Source organism: Gopherus evgoodei, chromosome 8, assembly GCF_007399415.2.
Source record: "Gopherus evgoodei ecotype Sinaloan lineage chromosome 8, rGopEvg1_v1.p, whole genome shotgun sequence".
Taxonomy (NCBI): Eukaryota; Metazoa; Chordata; order Testudines; family Testudinidae; genus Gopherus; species Gopherus evgoodei.
Window position 1 is genome coordinate 102559211 of NC_044329.1, and position 19567 is coordinate 102578777.

A 19567-nucleotide genomic window follows, 5' to 3' on the forward strand; every position below is an offset into this window, starting at 1 on the left:
AAGTGACCCCACTGCAGGTTATTTGAAAAGTGAGCACTCCACATTTGCTAAAATGGACAAACACAAACTATCCCAGAAGGGAGATCTCCAGAGAAAGATCTCTCTCAATGTACTGAATATCATCGCTAATTCCAATTGTGGTGGTGTGAACAGGTGCATGGATCTCTACAGTAATCAGGCTTTTTGAAATGGTCTTCTTGCTGTGTTGAGAGTCTACCCCAGATAAATACAACGGAGACAGCTGAAAAGTGCAGTGCTTTCTGCCATATCACACAGGAAACAATCAGATATAGTATCTAGACTTGAAATCCTCCTAAACTAGGTGGAGTTGAGGCTAGAGGGTAGAGAGGTAGCTTGCCTTAGGTCTGCAATAGCCTTATGTTTGAGCTGTGACCTCACAAGGGACTGATAAGCTTTCTACACATGGAACATACAGAAACCTATGTAGATTTATTGCACATTTATTGGAATTTTATTTATTTATAAATATCAAATCAAATAATACAATTCAGTCATGTTTAAAATGTTACTACTCTGAATTTAAAAGAACAAGCAGCCCAACTAATGCCCTGAAATGGTGACTTCTGTGGGATTCCACAAACGGTCCCAAACACATGTGAAATATCTTTACCTAAAGAACGGTCTCCTTTTCTAGTCTGCTGCTACTATCCATGCTTCTTCAAGTTTTCAACCATCACATTGCATGCCCTACTGCTTAAATTGCCAGGTACTCGCCATCTTGCATTGATTGTTAAGGTTTCAGATTCAAGGTTATAGATTCACTGCTGCTGTCCAGCACGTATCAGATTTTACCCACAACACCACCTTAGTGGAAGGAATAAGAAACTTTCCTAGCGTGCACGATTCAGCACTCAAAAATTAGCAGCGAGGTGGCCTTTTACAACCAGTATAATGGTTTAAAATAACTGGAAATTTGCAATAGCAGAAATCTTTCTGTAGCCTTGATAACTTTCTAAACTGATGCACTGAAGTTCTATTTACCTCAGCCCCATTTTAAAAACGAATTCAAAAGTCTGATCCCTCAAACTAATGGTGCAATTTTGCAAGGGGCTAAGCACCTTCAGTCCATACTGATTCGAGGAAGTCACTCTTTACCTTTCAGGATCAGCTCCTCAGAATTTTAACAAACATATATAATAAAGAATTATTTTGGAAAAAGTCAAATGCTTCAATGATTAGACTTCCTTTTTCTTGTCACAAATGTTATCTGGGAAACTTGGAGCACTTTAAAAATCACAAAGCATGTGGATTCTTCTTCATAGATAGAACATGCTCTTAGTATGCTATACAGACACACAGCAGCAGACAAAACAGCCAAATAAACACTGTAGAAGTGTCAAGGGATTTTTCATCTACTCACCCCTTGTTAAAGTTTTTGTCATCATCCACCCACTGAATATGAACGTGTTCCTGAGGCTCTTCAGCATCTACTTTGCCACAAGTAATAGTGAAGTCTTTCATCTCTCTCAGAGCCTGCCTCAAAGAGTCCATGTTCTCAGCAGTTATCTGGACCATTACACCATCTAAAGAATCAAGAATTATCATGATCAGAAACAACCAACAGCCACATTTAAGAAAGAACATTCACAAGAGAGCTCAAAGCATTCTTCCTATTATGATTCAATGTCAACGTGCAATATCTATTTGAAAGGCCACAAGTAGTAACGCTATAGAAAGCTGTTGGCTTAGTAGCATTCCCATCCTCAACACGTCGTTTATACCATGTAACATTTATGAACACAGCCTGCAGGACATACCAGTGGAAGCTGAAGTCTACCTACAGAACAGATTCAACCTTAGCAATGGCAACCATGAATTTACACGCACAGCCCTGCCACTGCACTGCACCCCTGTTCTGGAAATCCCACCTCAAGATACGAGAGGTAAACCATCATGATCATTCAAATATTTGGCCTCCAATGAGACCAGCAAGAAGGATTCCAGCAGTAACAGTGTTGTTTGTGATGTGGACACTTGCCCACCAGGAATCCCACCACAGCCAGCAACTCATTTCACACAGGCTGTTAAACAAAAATAAGTCACAGCTTTTGGATATTACCAGCCTGAATAAACTGTGTTTTCACAAGTAACTTGGTAACAAACAGTTCCATAAAACAGCAAGTTACTAATTCCTTGAGGAATCCCAACTCTCCAGCTGATGAGTTTCCAACCCAGCATCCTGAACTAAAAAAATCATATCTGGTTTAAGTAAAGAATGCAGCAAAACAACATATACTCAGCCTTGTTTTAATGTGGCACTTTTATAAGCCATGACCCTCCCTCAAAAATATAGGAGAGAGAGCACAAACTGGAGACTCAGCTCCATCATCTGACTCTGATGGCAAAGGAGGAATGAACTATGGTGACAACCCCGTTTAAACAAGCTTGACCTTTTACGCTATCCCCTAACAGCGTATTAGGATACAAACCTCAGAAATTTATAAGCTTGCCCACTGCAAGGCTAAAATGAACAGGCTAATGCACAGCAGGGCTTCATCTCTTGCTATGGAGATAAACTCCAAGTTTCTCATGCTTGCAATTTTCTACTTCAGTCAAGGATTGTAAGCTCTGATCCCCCGCACAGGAGCCAAGTATTTCACGTTTACCCTCATTTTCTTGTACTGGTGTCCCAGGGCATCTGGACTAGTTATTCTCATTTTCTCAGTTAAATTAAGTTACAGGCCATAATGGAAAATTGTGTTTAGCTGAAGAGTCAGATAACACTGAGTAACCAGAGTGATTCTCAAATACCCAGGGCACAAGAACTAAGCTGTGCATACTGCTCAAATATACAGTTTTCAGGAGGGAAGCAATGTTCTTTGAGCAAGCTGTTCATTCCTTACCTTCTACAATGCTGGACTTGGCAAGGTAGCCCGAAGAGGCTTTTAAAGCTCCACTGAACACAAAGAAGCTGGCACCAGTCACTGCAATAACAAGACTGATTTTAGAGAGGCTCTTGTCAAAGCAATGCCTTATGCAAGAATCAGGTATTGTAGCTGTATCATCCACAGAGAAGCTAATAACCTAAATAAGGAATTATGTAGCACAAAGTTACTATGATTCCAGTGTGTTTCAGATGCTTGGGCAGCAAGGGTGCCCTTGTCTGACGATATTCTAAACCTGATGACAATTTTTGCCAACCTTAAAGAATATTAATATTTAATTAGTTTATTTTTCACTAACAATGAGGGGTTTGTTTTAGGGGTTAGCATGCACATTATGACCTTTAAAAAGTCCTCAGGCGATTAGAAACAATCTTACTTGGGCTTTTTGCTGATGACATTGTACTACCGACCAGTCAGGAGAGTGGCTCAAATTTTCTAAACTAGCTGCCAGCCAGCTTAAAAGCAAAAGCCCTTTGAATGGCCATTGTGTCTTCAGTACCACAACAGAGCTCCTTGAAATCCATCCTCCCATGCTCTATGCACAGAAAATACTACTTAGAAATTAGTGCCAGCCCTAAAGGAACCAACATGCCAACGCATATCCTGAAGTTGTGAGTGAAGATCATGAATGTTCAGGGTTAGAAAAAAAAATTGTACTCATTTGGAGACATCATGGAGCTTCTACATAAGATTATCAACTCTGACATCTGGTAAAAAAAAAAAAAAAAAGCCCTAACATTTTAATTCTTAAAATGTTAAGTTGCTATTGCATCATTTCACCGGGTCTTAATAAAAAATGAAGCCTGAAAATCAAATGGTCTAATTAACATACACACACAAAGCTCTTGCAGTTCTCCGTGAGGAGGGGTTAGGTACATTAAGGCTAGATCTGCACTACAAACTTACCTCTGTATAACTACATTCCTGAGGGGTGTGAAAACCTGCTTTATTTTATGTCAGTTATGTGAGGCTCTTGAACTGGCAAGATGCCAACTCAAATCTCAGCTGGACAAATTCTGACCACCACCAGTAACCATAGAGAGGTGTGATCTGAACCACAGATAGGGAACAAAAATCCACATCAACAGTATGCAATACACCTCTACCCCAATATAACACTGTCCTCGGGAGCCAAAAAATCTTACCACATTATATTGAACTTGCTTTAATCCACCGGAGCACGCAACCCCGCCCCCCTGGAGCACTGCTTTACCGCGTTATATCCGAATTCGTGTTACATCAGGTCATGTTATATAGGGGTAGAGGTGTACTTCAAACACCAGATTCAACTGTGGACATTGAAAAGGAGTGCCAGGAGGATGGGCAGGGTAATCCACAGGCAAATAGGGCACTTTCTTATTATTCACATATTTGCATTGGGCCTTCCCATTATGCTGCATGTATGGAAGCCATGGCCCCATCAAGTAGCAGGAGCTCTCTAGTCATACAATTGTAACTGGTTTCTGTGCTAAATATTAATTTCAGAAGGTCCATGAATTAATGGCAAAACCTGTTTTGGCATATTTACATATTTAATAACAGCACAATAGACAAAAGAAAGTCATGCAAGGCGCTTTGGGTGGGAAAAGCCTCCATCTGCTCCCTTAGACCTGTCCCATCTCACCCTTTCTTGGCTGATTATGAATACTGATGGCCTGCGTCTGGTAGTTCCCATCATCATTCTGGACACACACTAGGTGAGAGTCTGCTTTCTCATTGAAGCATGCTCCCCCGGCTAGGACATGCTCATTAGACTTGTTCATGGCTTTCATCATCTGCAAACAAAAAGAAAGTTTATCACTTTCATTTAGCCTCAAATCCTTCACATGGGTTATTAGCATAAACAGTGGCTTGCGTGGTTTAATCTGGTTGAAGAATCTTATTAGAATGTATTCAACTGTGACACCTTTGCAAAGACTAGCAAACTTGGCAACAACACTCACATCATAAAATTTTCAGAAGCACCTATGCCCATTTTCAAAAGTGCTTAAGTCTCACTGAAAGAGAATGAAATTTAGGAGCATACGCATGTAAGATTAATTGTGGAGACAAGGTGGATGAGGTAATCTCTTTTATTGGACCAACTTTTGTTCCTGAGAGAAACAAGCTTTCAAGCTTACACAGAGCACTTCTTCAGGTCTGGACTGTGTAAACTCTGTAAATTCAAACGTTTGTCTCACCAACAGAAGTAAGTCCAAGAAAAGAGATCACCTCACCCACCTGATGTCTGTGATATTCTGAGACCAACATAGCTAAAACACTACTGCATATAAGATTAATTGTAACAACCTCTCAATGAAACCCAAAAAAGCAAGGAAAATATCATATTATGGGACACTTCTTAACGAACCCTCGTGCTCACATCAACACATTTTCACTGACAGCACCAGACACTACACACTCTCTTTTGACTCCAAGTGAAAAGGAAGCCCATTACACACAACACATTAATCTCCTGCTCAGTACAACACAAAACCTTAATTACAATATCGGCAAATATTCAACACTCACATATATGCACAGGTTAAGTGTGTGGTGTGTTTGGGGGGGGGGGGGTGAGATATGAAATCATAGTTAAGGTTTGGAATTACTGTAGTGTGTTTCATTATTGGTTTCAGCACCTCATGTTCCAAAGGCAAGACTTCAGTGAAATGGCACCACTTGCCCTCAGTCCCATTAGAAACAACATGGCAGCCTCACTTTCACATGGCAGGGCATTAGTTAAATGACAGGCATCTGTACTGAGGGCAGGAGTAACTTCAATGCAACGGGGTATCTTTAAGTCCCAGTGAAAGTTAGAGGAAATGGCAATCATTTTGAGTACTGGAAAATTACGAGTGTAAAGACAAAGACCGAATACAGTAATTGTTAATACCTTTGCTTAATTACAGGCACACTCCCCAAATGTAGCCCGTGCATGAGATTTCAATAGTTTTAACTGAATGGACAGTCTGAATGATATAAACCAGCCTTTAGTTAGAAAAGAGGTAAAAAAAAAAGTTCTCAAAAAAGTCTCATGTTTAAAAACAGATTAATTGAGAATCTCCAGAAATGTCAATTTTTCCTGTGCTGTAAATTTTGAGGAAGACACATTGTATTCTTCACATAATCAAGAGGCTGAATCCCGGCTTCAAGCCGAAAACTGAACCCAACCTAATACAGAGGTGCTGATACATCTTTTTACGACAGGCATTTCCGCAAGCTTCAGTTTAGCACAGTTAGCAAACAATACAAAACTGAAGATAACAAATAAACAAACCCTGGACAAACAGTTAAACCATAGTGAAATTAACTACCATCTATTGTGTATTGCATATACAATCTTCAAGTACAATAGGTTTAGATCCATACCGGCTGAAATGGGGGGGGGGTTCCCCTTCACAATGGCAGTCAAGAATTAATACACCTTATAATTCAGTTACTAGCCTTCCTGTATCTTTCTGCCTCAGTAACTCCATCTTCTCAAATCTCATCTAAAAATAGCTTTTCCCATTGCCTATATACATATTTTCACTCTCCCCGCTATTATTTCCACTCTAAAGCATGTTGGAATGCATTTTGTATGGAAAACCTAATATGAAATTCAGTTATATAAAACCTTATATGAAATGCAGCATCTGCTCTGATGCTATAAGAGCTTTTAAAAATGCCATTCTGCACAGGAAACACCTCGATGAGGTCTGAAACAAGTCTGCAAAAGTGATACATTTTAGGCACAACTCTTATAAGGCAATTGCTTGTTCTCTTCTCAAAGGAATGCATATTACTTCTTGGGAGCCAGTATGGTCTGAACACAGAACTGGGAGCTAGGAGCACTTCAGTTCTAATCCTGGCTCTGTCATGGTCCCCTCTATGCCTTTGGGCATGTCATTTAGCTGCTGTCTTCAGTTTCCCAATCTGTAAAATTAGTATACTACTATATCCCTCTCACTGATGCATTGTAAGTGCCCCTACCCTCCACATACTCCCCTTCCCTCAGTTCTCCACCCAGCATCCCATTAGAGCTAGAAGGTTTACATTCAATGCATCAAGGCATTCCTTGGTACATCAATGCATGCGGCAGGAGAAGTATTCTCAGAGATCCTAGCCTCTCCAGAGGCTGGGTGATGGACTCCGGTTGCCCCCACCCCATCCCTGAAGGAAAAAGGATTAAATGCATACAGCATATAGCTCTATTTACAACATTAATGTTATAAATGTAAATACAAGAGGTCAAGAAATGCAAAATTTAGCATTGTAGCAACAGTTACCATTTTGGATTATTAATTAGACAAAATTCAAATTAAATTTAATATATATAGTTGACAAAGTTAGTATTATTTGAGAATTTGAACCCTAGCATTTCTCAAGATTGTGTGTTCAAATTTGCAATGGTTATTTTATATTAACAATTCCTTTTTCCTTTTTAAATTGAATTTGACTTTCTTACCTTCCTGGAGTTATCTGTTCCTAATTTACATTGGTTCAAATAATGGAATAGCTCAAACTCTCAAATTAAGTCATATTTCAACCATTATACATTTAAACTAAGAGAGGTTAGTCAAGAAATTATTTTGAAAGTAAGTTCTTCCATATATTTTGTTCAATAATACACTGAATTCAGGGCTTCCCTCCAGATAAATGGACAATTCTAGTTCACCTCCAAAATCAATTTTTAAATTCATTAAGAACCACACTGCATCCTACAATTTCAAGCCTTCACCTTATCAAATAAGTTCTGCAGTGCTTGTGGAATCTTGATATCTGTTCTGTTTGAACAGAACTGTGGAGGGACTGGTCCTGTGCAACCCCTTTATACTTATATTAGTTTTTCCTCAAGAAAATTCAAATTTGGTGATCCCCTTATATCCATAACCCAGAAGCTGTTCGTTCAGGTATTTTTTTCAAGTGACCAATCAGCAGGATGTTAAAGGGCTAATCCTAGTCTAGTGCCCAAGTTTATTTGTTGTATCTATAAGAAATTCTCTGTTTGCAAACCTCTCTAGTGCTTGCAGGAATCTACCTGGACAGATCATTTCTCTTCGAAAGAATTAATACAAATGCATCCTTTTCTCAAATTGATGCTCCATTTCTATTTGGCAAGTATCAAAATCCATTTCTCTCCAATTCTGTGTTTCATTCTTATTTGGTGCTATATCATAGATGGAAACCATAAGACGGACTCCTGTCTCCGCTACTGATTTCCTTTAAAACCTCAAGGAGATCATTTGTCACTAGCCCTTTAGATACATCGCCACTGAATTATTACCACTCCATTGTTTGGTCCCCAATATTGTTCAAATCACTCAACAATGATTGTCACTCAACAGTTTGACTGTGAACATCAGCTAAGTCTAAAGGACAGCTGAAGCTTTTCTCATGCAATTAAATCAAACTCTTATTTCAAATGTACAGAGATATATTTTGCATTAAAATCTTCAAAGATCCAACAAATAGCTTCACAAACACTACGAATACACAACATGTACTTGAAGAAAGTTCATTTTTTCCTCACTTTACACCCATACAGCATGTGTTATTTAACTGATTTTACTCAAATCAGAATAGTATGTGCAACTCTCTAACCCCAGATTTTCAATTAATTACATTTGAAGTTTATTTAAAAGTAATAGTCTCTGTTTAAAGAAGAGCAACTAATTCATTATTTTTAACTAATGCCACACTGAACTGATCTGTGCATAACTCATTTCTGTAGGCAATTCATATATAAAAAATTTATACATAATACATTTATAGTTTAATTCTGAGGCAGTTTTCACTGGCAGTGGCAAACACAATAAATTCCTTTGGACCCAGTCTCTCTCATCTTTAAATTGTACTAGACTACACATATATATTTACTCTAAGTATTACCTCATTATATCTGTTGCTGGGGATTTTGATGCTGGTTTTTCTCACTTCCATATCAACCACTAAACCTTGGACCACTGGCAACGTATACTGGTAATTTCTGAAGTCCTTGTGTTTTAGAGGAACAAAGAAGTGAAACAACGTAGTTATTAGTGACATAGGGTAGTTCTCCTTTCAGAAAGAGACCAAGGTACAGAACTATTAAATAGGAGTATAATGCATAAAATTTAATATTCTCCTGACTCATGCACCATTACTCTAGATAGGAAAACTTGATCTTTTTCTGCATTCTGCTAGATTAGACAGAGACCTCAGATTCACCAGGAGTAAGAGTAAGGCATGTACCAAATGGAGAATTCCCTACACTTAAGAATTAACAAGTTAGCTCCAGCTAGAACTTTCTATAATCACAGAATTTTTTAACAGTGATCTGAGCAGCAAAATTTAGATCCAGATCCAAAAATTCACAGTGGTTCAAGACCCAGAGTTCTGATTTGGGCACATCATTAATATTTATTGCATCATCAAAAGTTGCTGTCTGATTAGACAATAGGCCACCACCCAAATACCACAATAACAGTGTTTTGCAAGTTAGTTACTATACAAATAAATGAAGATAATCTTAGAGTACAACATTCCCTTCCAGATATACAGACAGAACAAACAAACAAAAACCCCACTCATCACTTACTGCAAGAAGATTCATAATCGTGTGTCCAGTCTCCCCAAAGAATGGCTTACGAAATCGGACGCTGAAAAGTGGGCATGGATAAACTAGGAAAATTAAAAAATGAGTAATCAGATTCAGATTCACCTATTGAAAGGTTATGCAAAAAACGGACTGAATCTAAGCCTCTTCATATAGGAAAATTTAAACAGAAGGACGAAAAGTACATTTCTGACATGCCAATGGCAGCAAAATACCTGCATTCCCTGGCATACTTATCCATATTATAAAATTTTATCTATGATACAACTTAACATGCACAGGGATGTGCTCGGTCATGTTACATTATGTTGCAGCAAATTTATGAGGAAAAATGAACTAAATAAAAATTATGCCAAGATTTTCAAAAAGGATGTCTAAAGTAAGGCTCTTAAATCCTTATTTTCTAAAGTACTGTGTCCCCAGAGCTACTGAAATCCATGACAGCCTGTGAACCACAGCAGCTTTGAATATCAGATCACTTGTTTCAGTGTTCATCAGTTATAACAGATACACATAAAAGTTAAACTAATTATACACACACACACACACACACACACACACCCCTCAGCCAAACAATGAATGCCGAAATTAATGATCTTTATTAATGTGGTTGTTAATGTTTTAATAATCACCTACAGACTTCATCATTTTACATTAAATTCTGCCACTTGCTTCCTGTAATAAGTCAATAATATATATTACTACAGTTAAGAGAACACATGCTACTTACACATGCTACTTACGTCTGTATTCAGCTCCAAGTCTCAGCATCAGTCGGATGGGGAACACTTTAGCCCAGGGAGTCTCCCATTTCTGAACGAGAATACCAAACAAGTAGGGTGGAGTTGGGAGCACCAGGTCCTGCAGTGACTGATATGTAGATGTCACATATAAAAATCCACCATGTTCCTTACTGCCAAGAAAACTCTGGCTGAAAAAGGAGTGTCCCAAGCTGCCCACGACATTACCTAGGAACCATGAAGTTCATTATTTTACTGCACTAAAGTCCACCAAAAAAGTCACTAACTGGTTTTAAAAGAGAAAAATAAGATTAAACACACACTTTTCTTCCTGGAATTACATCCTTAGTTAACTCCCATTCGTCACATTACAGAATGAAAATACTTGCTACCCAAGAAAGTTCAGGTTACCCCTTATTCTACAGTATCTTTGTGCTGAAATTTCCACCTCAGACTACAGATGCATCAAAACATATTGGGGAGGCAACAGATTTGTTCAACCATTGCAAATTATGTCAGTCCTTAAAACCAAGTTTAGAAAAGTTTTGCACTAAGCGATTCCCACATCATGTCAAGCTTTGTGATCCGCTGCATCAGTGATGTCCCTCATTTTGGGTTTCCCAAGCATCTTAGAGGTCAATGTGATATAACTAAGTCTTAAAGCTTAAAAACACAGGGCTTGTCTATACTTAAAATGCTAGAGCAGCGCAGCTGTAGTGCTTCAGGGTGAACACTATCTACGCCAACAGGAATGATTCTCCCTTCATCGCAGGTAATCCACCTCCCCAAGAGGCAGTAGATAGGCCGCCAGAAGAATTCTTCTGTTGACCCAGCGCTGTCTACACAGCGATTTAGGTCAGTTTAACTATGACACTAAGAGGTATGGATTTTTCACACCACTGACCGATGTAGTTAAACCAATCTAATTTTCTAGTGTAGACGAGGCCTTAAAAAAATAAAAGCAATTCTGCTCCACTTAATATCCACTTGTGACATGAGCACCATGAGTCCTGAAACATTTACGAAGCCATATTCGTAGAAACACATATACAAAGGAGCACACACATTCATTTCTGTACTTGCCTGATTTAGGTCCATGTGTGTAACTCAGGGATTGTGCACACAGCTACACAGGCACCAACGCCCTTACTCTTAATTTGTATATGAACATCGGGATAGACTACATGTTTACTATGCTATCTAGTCATACTTAGAGAAAAAGACAGTTACTTTGATATGCACCTTGAGTATGAATGGAGCTTGCTTTCAGTTTTGTTATTGAGGTGCAATTCAAGAGGTGTATTACATTGAGATTAGGGATCCACTGAAAGTTTGGCTTCCACAGTGCCTCAAGCTATGAAAACCCCTAACAGAAAACCTGTTTTCAGGGCTTTCATGACCTTACATGGACTCTAATGCAGAAACTGGACACTTTTGTTTAATGAATCAGGTACAACCACATTTGCTCCAACCCCTCAGACAGAGACCAACATCTACAAGATCTTCACCAAGTATTCTCAAAACTATGATACCTGCACGAAGAAATAAGGAAACAAATCAACGAGCCAGACGTGTACCCAGAAGCCTCCTGCTGCAAGACAAGCCCAAGAAAGAAACCAACTGAACTCCACTGGCCATCACCTATAGTCCTCAGCTTAAACCTCTACAATGCATCATCAGTGATCTACAACCCATCCTGGACAATGATTCCTCGCTTTCACAGACCTTGGGAGGCAGGCCAGTCCTCGCCCACAGACAACCCGCCAACCTTAAGCATATTCTCACCAGCAACCACACACCATGCAACAAATCTTGATGCCAACTCTGCCCACATATCTACACCAGCGACACCATCACAGGATCTAACCAGACCAGCTACAACATCACCAGTTCATTCATCTCCACGTCCACCAATGTTATATACGCCATCATGTGCCAGCAATGCCCCTCTGCTATGTACATTGGCCAAACTGAACAGTCCCTACGTAAAAGGATAAATGGACACAAGTCAGATATTAAGAATGGCAATATACAAAAACCTGTGGAACACTTCAACACACAATAGCAGATTTAAAGGTAGCCATCCTACAGCAAAAAAACTTCAAGACCAGACTTCAAGGAGAAACTGCTGAGCTTCAGTTCATTTGCAAATTTGACACCATCAGCTCAGGATTTTAGACTGTGAATGGCTAGTCAACTACAAAAGCAGTTTCTCCTCCCTTGGTGTTCACACTTCAACTGCTAGAAGAGGGCCTCATCCTCCCTGATTGAACTGACCTCATTATCTTATCCTCATTCTTGCCTGCATATTTATACCTGCCTCTGGAAATTTCCATTACATGCATCTGACGAAGTGGGTATTCACCCACAAAAGCTCATGCTCCAATACATTTGTTAGTCTATAAGGTGCCACAGGAGACTCTGTCGCTTTTGACTTCAATTATGTTATTCATATAGCTGGAGTAGCGTAACTTAGTTTGACTTACCCTGCTAGTGTAGACAAGGCCTTAAACATCTTCCAAGTCTGGGGAGTGGCCAAACCAGTTCTTCAGAGACAAAGGCACAGGCTTATGCCTCAGCCAGGTCTAAACAAGGTCAATGGGCCATTACCTGCTAAGTGGCTATTCACTGGCAGGAAAAGGGGCATGGGTAGAAAATCTACATTTTTAGCAAAGCAGCAGCATGGGGTTCCCATCCACACAGTCTCCCAGGTGCCATGCTCCCTGCTGGAAATGCCTCTTAGTGGACAAGACTATAAATAGAAGGGGCAGACACCCCAATGGACCCCTCGCCCTCCCCTTCCTCTTTCTCTCTGTTGATTCACTGCACCAGAAGGAACAAAGGAAGCAGCAGATGGAGCTCTAGTGTCTAGGTGCCAAGTTTAAATAGTGAATGAAAATTATGGAAAAAAAAAAATGCCCAGGAAAGAGCTCTCTCTTTCCTCTGAAACAGCTTTCAAGTATATGTCTTGGCTCTCTGCCCATTTCCAAGTCACGGAAAACATTTCTTTCTTGCCTATCTTTTCTCCTCTACTATTATTCAAATAAATGTTATGAGCCCAATGTAAAAATTATGGTTGAAGTTCTTCAGTGAGATTACATTATCATAATAGTATCTTCTAACCTTAAAATAGATGAGTCTTTGAATTATTTTAAGTGTAGCTATTTAATTCTATACATCTCCCTCGTGTACTGTTTGTACAAAAGACAATAGGAAATAAAGCTATATACTATTGTACAGTTCTGTGACATGGATTACTGTCCAACAGAGATAATGAAGAGACCAAACATTTCCATTTGTGACTGAAGCCAAGTATTGAATCAGAAGTGAAAGGCACCAGCATTCTGAAGGCAACAGCTCAAGGGATGCATACTTTGGCTGCCTACAGGACAATTTTCATCCCAACCCAAATTGAAAGTCAGGTTATAAACCCAGCAAGAGTGGAAACTACAACTCAATCATCCAATACCCTGTTACCATAAACCACAGCCAGATCCTATTATTTACTCCGCAGATAACACTTAGTTATTTCAGAAGCTTCTAGCGAAAATGCAGTTGTAAATAAAGGAACCTCAACTAGGCTATCCTTCTCAAAAGCATATAATTTAACTTAGACTATCTTATAACTTCCTTGTAAAAAGAAACAAATCTAGAGTAGTTCCAAAATACAGAGAAAGGTGCCTTTGCTAGTAGCTGCCACATGCATGTGATGTAATAAGATTAATATTATTTATAAATTGCCATAGGTGTGCATGATGCATCTAAAGCAGCTTTGCAGAAGTTCAATACCAACTAAGTACTCTGTTATACTGGATTACCCTTGACCTTAAATCCCAAGCAGCTCTATAGATTTATTTAAAAAAACAACAACAAAAAATCATCACACGCCAGTCCATTGGTGTGACTTTCCTCCTGAAGGCCTATTCCGACTGTCTTTAGTTCTTCACTGAGTCTTTTTCGCTTAATGAGCAACAAATTTTGTATATTTATTAGACAATACTTTTTGACCTCATTGGTTAAACTAGTTCATACCAGGAAAGGGGAGGGAAAGGACCACCATGTTTCTTCATTACTTGCTTTACACAACTTTCCAGTTTCAGCTATTTCCCTATTTTAACTGAGGACAGGCTGGCTTCCAACTCAAGTTCTCTACCTTATTATTTACAAACAGATTTTTAGGTGCCAGTATATTCTCATGCACCCATATCCTTATAACATACAAAATGAGATGTCCCTACTTAGTGCTCAGTGAAACCATATGGGTGGAGCTTTTTAAAATTGATGTCTTCCATATCGTTTGATGAATTCCATGTCAGATAATTGCTCCCAATATCATTTCTTAATATGTTAATATGCAATTAAGTGGAGTGGGAGCTGCCTCAGTTGCAAAGTCAGCCCTCATTTCATCATGAACAGTAATCACCATCAAGGACTGCCTAAGATTAAATGCCAGTCATAAAGGTGGAAATTTGTGCAACTTAATCCTGCAGCAATAGAACTGAATCAATAATACTTGGGGGAAATCAGGCCAGTTGAATTTCTACAAAAAATTTCATACTCTCTGCTTAAAAATGTGAGACACAAACCAGACAGCGTGGTAGTGAGGGCCAAATACATACACAGGAGAGAATCATATATCTAACACTTTGGTTCAACGTGCTTTAAAAGATGCCAGGTTTGAGAAAACAAATATAAAGCTGAACACACTAGATTTTTTCTGTGCCTCATCTCTTCTCCATGCCATGATGTGGCCATCTTCCCTAGGCTTTGTCTCTGTGCCTACGTAATGTATGTTTTTCATTCCTCTCTGTGCATTATACTCCAGAATTGAAGGTATATGAAGCCTATCTCATTTATCCAGGTTTTATATGTACATCTTTATATATGAACTTTGTATTTGGCTTCTGTGGTGCTCCTCTTAATGCTTCATGCTCATTTAATGAAAAATATAATAAAAATTAAACAAAATCTTACGCAAATATAATGTGTTTAGGCAGTGGAACTAAATCACCTGTTGCCAGATTTACATTAGTCAATATTAAAATGGAAGTACTTCTTATATTCCAGCAAAAGAAAAGCTAGTGAACTAAGGCATATGGAGCAGCTTTCAATTAGCATGCCTGACTGCTTCAAAGAAGGCAGTGACATGGACAAAGTTCTCATTTCTCAACTTACTAGACTTCCTGCTGGGCTTTTATCCAACACAAAGACATCATCATGGGATTACTACCACAACAGAAAAGCATTAGCCTACCATTTCAAAACAAGACAAGCAACACTTCAGCAGGGAGCTTGACAACAAACAAAGCCTTTAGGGGCCAGAGGGGGAACAAAATGATGGGGCCAAGAGGGTGGAACAGCAATTACACTTGGTTTAAGAGCCCTGCATTTTAAAATATATTTTATGCATACAATCCATACTGGAACCCTGTATTATTTCTTCAAAATATCAGCAGTTATGCAATTAAAAACTCTTTATACACCTAACAGACCCCAGCTTGACAGTGAATTGACATGCTTTATGAAGAAAATCATTGCAGTTTCAAAGCAGAAACTTCAAATTAGCATCAACATTGCACTAAATGTGGTTTTATGTAACTTTACCCCATATACAATATACATACAAAAACAACACTTAAGATTTTTACTTCCATGAAGGCGGAGTTGAAAAGTGAAGAACTGAGACGGAAGAGCTAGCACATATATTTAATTTTGTTTCCTGAAAATTCACCAAAGGTTTGTGCACGTCTTGTTACTTACCTAAATCTAGCAAAAATAATTATCACATATTTTCAGTGACAAAAACTAAGGAACCAATTTCTGTATCCTAGCTGTTCAAGACACTATATTGATAACCAGTATGGTTACGTTCCTCCCTATTTACCTTCTGCAGCAAACTTTTTTCAGAAAACAAAAAATTACTTCTGTTCCCTGGCAGCAACACCAATTCAAATAAATATATTATAGTCAAGAAATAAAATTGCTAGGCAGGCTTTCAAGCAGTCTCTAATTTCTTTAATAAATTATCATTCACTGCAAATCCACTCTCACAGACTGATAAACATGAGGGGTGCAGCACCTCTGATAAAATGGGCAAAATTGGAAGCTTAGACATGTCTATAATAACCAGCATGTTTGTTAACAACACCCAAGAAATTACAGTCACACAATTGAAATTCTCATGGCACCTCACTTTTTTTTTTCCTTTTGGTGAACAGAGAGGAAAACAGGAAAGTCTGCAAGTATCCCATATTTATGAGTGCATATTTTATTTCTCTCATAGGCACATGACTTGTGAGAGGAAAGGATGGATATGTACAGAATGCATTATATGCTGCTGTGGGAATTTATCCTGCATGCCATGATTTATGAAAGCCTGACTGAGAATCATTTTTATATCATACAACTACTCAAGATACAATTTGTTTCTACTACAAGTCTGAAATATAGCAATAAGTATTTTCAAAACTACCTCAAAAACTGGGAATTCTTAAGTGCTGGAGTTTGGGTTCTGATTAAAAATTGTAAAACAGCAAGCACTACCTCTCTCTTAGCACTGCGATGTAGTACATCAAATTATTACCAATAGAGGGCTAAAAATAGGACTCAGAATACATTATGTAGAAGTTATAAATTATGTATCTCCATAGTGTAATTGTACACTGTAGCACTGCAATATATACATCATCATAGTTAGAAAACAACAACGATTCTGCATTGTTGGTTAAGTGAGATTTGGAAATTATTTATTCCCACCATATCTGAAACCAGTAAGGCCACATGACAATGGTACATTTTGTATCAAGCACCTTCACCGGACAAGCTGACCTTTGTTGTAAAAAGACAGATATTTGGAGACCCTCTTTTTCATTATCTCACTTAACAGTCGGATTCAATTGATCATTCAAAGAGCGCTTTGGATGATTATTCACAATACTTTGTACAGAACATGCAACAGATGATCTGTGCAAGTATATTAATTTTTAATGTAAATCCCTGTGTGCAATACGATTTCTCCTCTAGAGGACTAACCTGGAGTACAAAATAAATTAACATATCTAGATATTTTATAACATCTTTTTTTTCTTTATGACCCAATGATTTTTGGATTCTTGTGAGTGGCAATTGTTAAAGTGACAGCCCGTTTGTCCAGTGATATCTAAATTAGGTACAAAAAACTATGTTAATACAACTTTATGGTTGGGATTTCATAACTATCAAAGACAGGAAATTCTGGTATGATTCCTACAGCAACTGCAATTCATCCATGCCTTACATATATACATAACATTACTTTATGACATCAATTTTTATACTGTATGTAATGTGGCCAACTTACAATTACTGTAGGAAATCATAATTTTGAATTACCTAATTTTAGTGCATTTACCATAACCACAATGCTTCATTAACAATTTCTTGCATTTTTTTTCCATGTGTTGTTAAAATCTGAGTGCAAAACTGAAATTATTGTTATATTATTTATTATTTGTATTACTGCAGTGCCGAAGAGCCCTAGTCTGGAGCTCACTGTGCTAGGCACTGAAAAAAATAAGGGCTACCAACTTCAAATGTATGTAACTCTTGCTCAAATTCTGAGGACAGCGCCTGGCACACCAGACCAGGCACTGAATAAATGCATGGAATCCCTCTTTACAGATTACAGAGAGATTTTATGGAGACTACTCCAGCCTTAATGCTGTAGTAGCATATGATGGGCCTTTATTCACCTTACCCCTTCTCATGTGTGCATGCCTGGCTCAGAAGCAGTTCCCCTGCCCTCCCCTACACACTTGCACACTTTGAGCACTTAGTAAGGGCTGAAAATAATTTTACCTTAGAGCAGGGGTCGGCAACCTGTGGCACGCGAGCCGATTTTTACTGGCACGCTGCTGCCAGTTGGGGTCCCAGCTGCCGGCCCCACTCAGCCCGCTGCCTGCCTGGGTGAACAGAATCCCAGACCGGCAACGGGCTGAGCGAGGCCAGCGGACGGAACCCCAGACCAGCAGCAGGCTGAGCAGCTCAGAGTGCTACCGATCTGGGGTTCCGTCTGCCGCCTGCGCTGCTGGTCTGGGGTCCCGGCCGCCAGCCCCACTCAGCCCACACCTGGCCTGAATGGATGGAACTCCAGGCAGGCAGTGGGCTGAGCGGCGCCAACAGCCAGGACCCCGGCTGGCAGGAGCTGGTGGCCAGAATTCCAGACAGCTGGCTGAGCCGCTTAGCCTGCCGCTGGTCTGGGGTTCCAGCCGCCGGCCCTGCTCAGCCAAGCCTGGGTGAACGGAACCCCAGCCGGCAGCAGGCTGAGTGGGGCCGGGACCCCGGCTGGCAGGAGCTGTCAGACAGAACCCCAGACCGGCAGCGGGCTGAGCGGGGCTGGCAGACAGGACCCTGGCTGGCAGGGGCCAGGGGCCAGAACCCCAGACCGTCAGCGCGGGTGGCAGACAGAACCCCAGACCGTTAGCACGCTGAGCCGCTGCCAGTCTGGGGTTCCGTCCGCCGGCCCCTGCCATCCAGCATCCCTGCCGCCAGCCCTGCTCAGCCCGCTGCCAGTCTGGGGTTCTGTTGGGAGGCCCTGTAAATGTAAAATGTATTACTGGCACGCGAAACCTTAAATTACTGAAGACTTGGCATGCCATTTCTCAAAGGTTGCCAACCCCTGCCTTAGAGAGTCACTTCTGAGCTGAAAAAAACAAGAAAAAATTCTACCCAAGTACAATTTTTTGAAAATTACAGACAGCTGGCAAAAGGGGCTTAGAAGGAAAGCACTTCCCCTTCAATATAATTGTTGCTACTGCAATGCTACCCTCTTCTCCAACTAGAGCTTAGATATTTTGTTTTATTTACTGCAGTTCCATTTACCTTAGTGAATATCATACTAATACTGAATACTAATAGCTGAAGTAAACTCAGACCACTACCAATTTTGATCACTAAGTTTTCTATTTTTAAATAAAAATAAATTCTCAATTTTATCAAAGCAATACTCTAATCCATTACTGTTATTTATTGAAGTCACCTACTACAGATTTCAAAGAGAAATCATTCCCACCTGCCAAGGCGTCCCGATAAAGTTGCACAAAATGATTAAAGATATCCTTCGGCAAACACTTCTCATCAGGTAAACACTGCAGGAGAATCACTATCTCCGACTGCCCCACTGCATGCATTCCCTTTGTAGTGAAACACCAGCACTTCCTGTTCACATCTGTAGAGAGGAAAACATGACTCAGGCTGGAAAAAGTAGATTTCCACTCAAGATCTGTTTGCCATGCCCAAACTTCACTATAGGAAGACAGCACATTCAAAAAAAAATCAATTACTCTAACATTACATAACTCTGGCGCTTGCTACTAAGATACCTT

General features: G+C 39.5%; 1 protein-coding gene across 1 annotated transcript in view; it reads right to left on the minus strand.

The window, feature by feature from the left end:
• ZFYVE9 (zinc finger FYVE-type containing 9) overlaps positions 1–19567 on the minus strand; it is a 95389-nt gene that overhangs the window by 6776 nt on the left and 69046 nt on the right. Inside the window, exons 10-16 of the mRNA XM_030572109.1 lie at positions 19255–19410; positions 10209–10433; positions 9448–9530; positions 8760–8864; positions 4531–4681; positions 2865–2945; positions 1382–1544 (exon numbers count right to left, since the gene is read on the minus strand). Of these exons, the coding sequence (XP_030427969.1) occupies positions 1382–1544; positions 2865–2945; positions 4531–4681; positions 8760–8864; positions 9448–9530; positions 10209–10433; positions 19255–19410 (964 nt within the window). The remainder of the gene's footprint in view (positions 1–1381; positions 1545–2864; positions 2946–4530; positions 4682–8759; positions 8865–9447; positions 9531–10208; positions 10434–19254; positions 19411–19567) is intronic.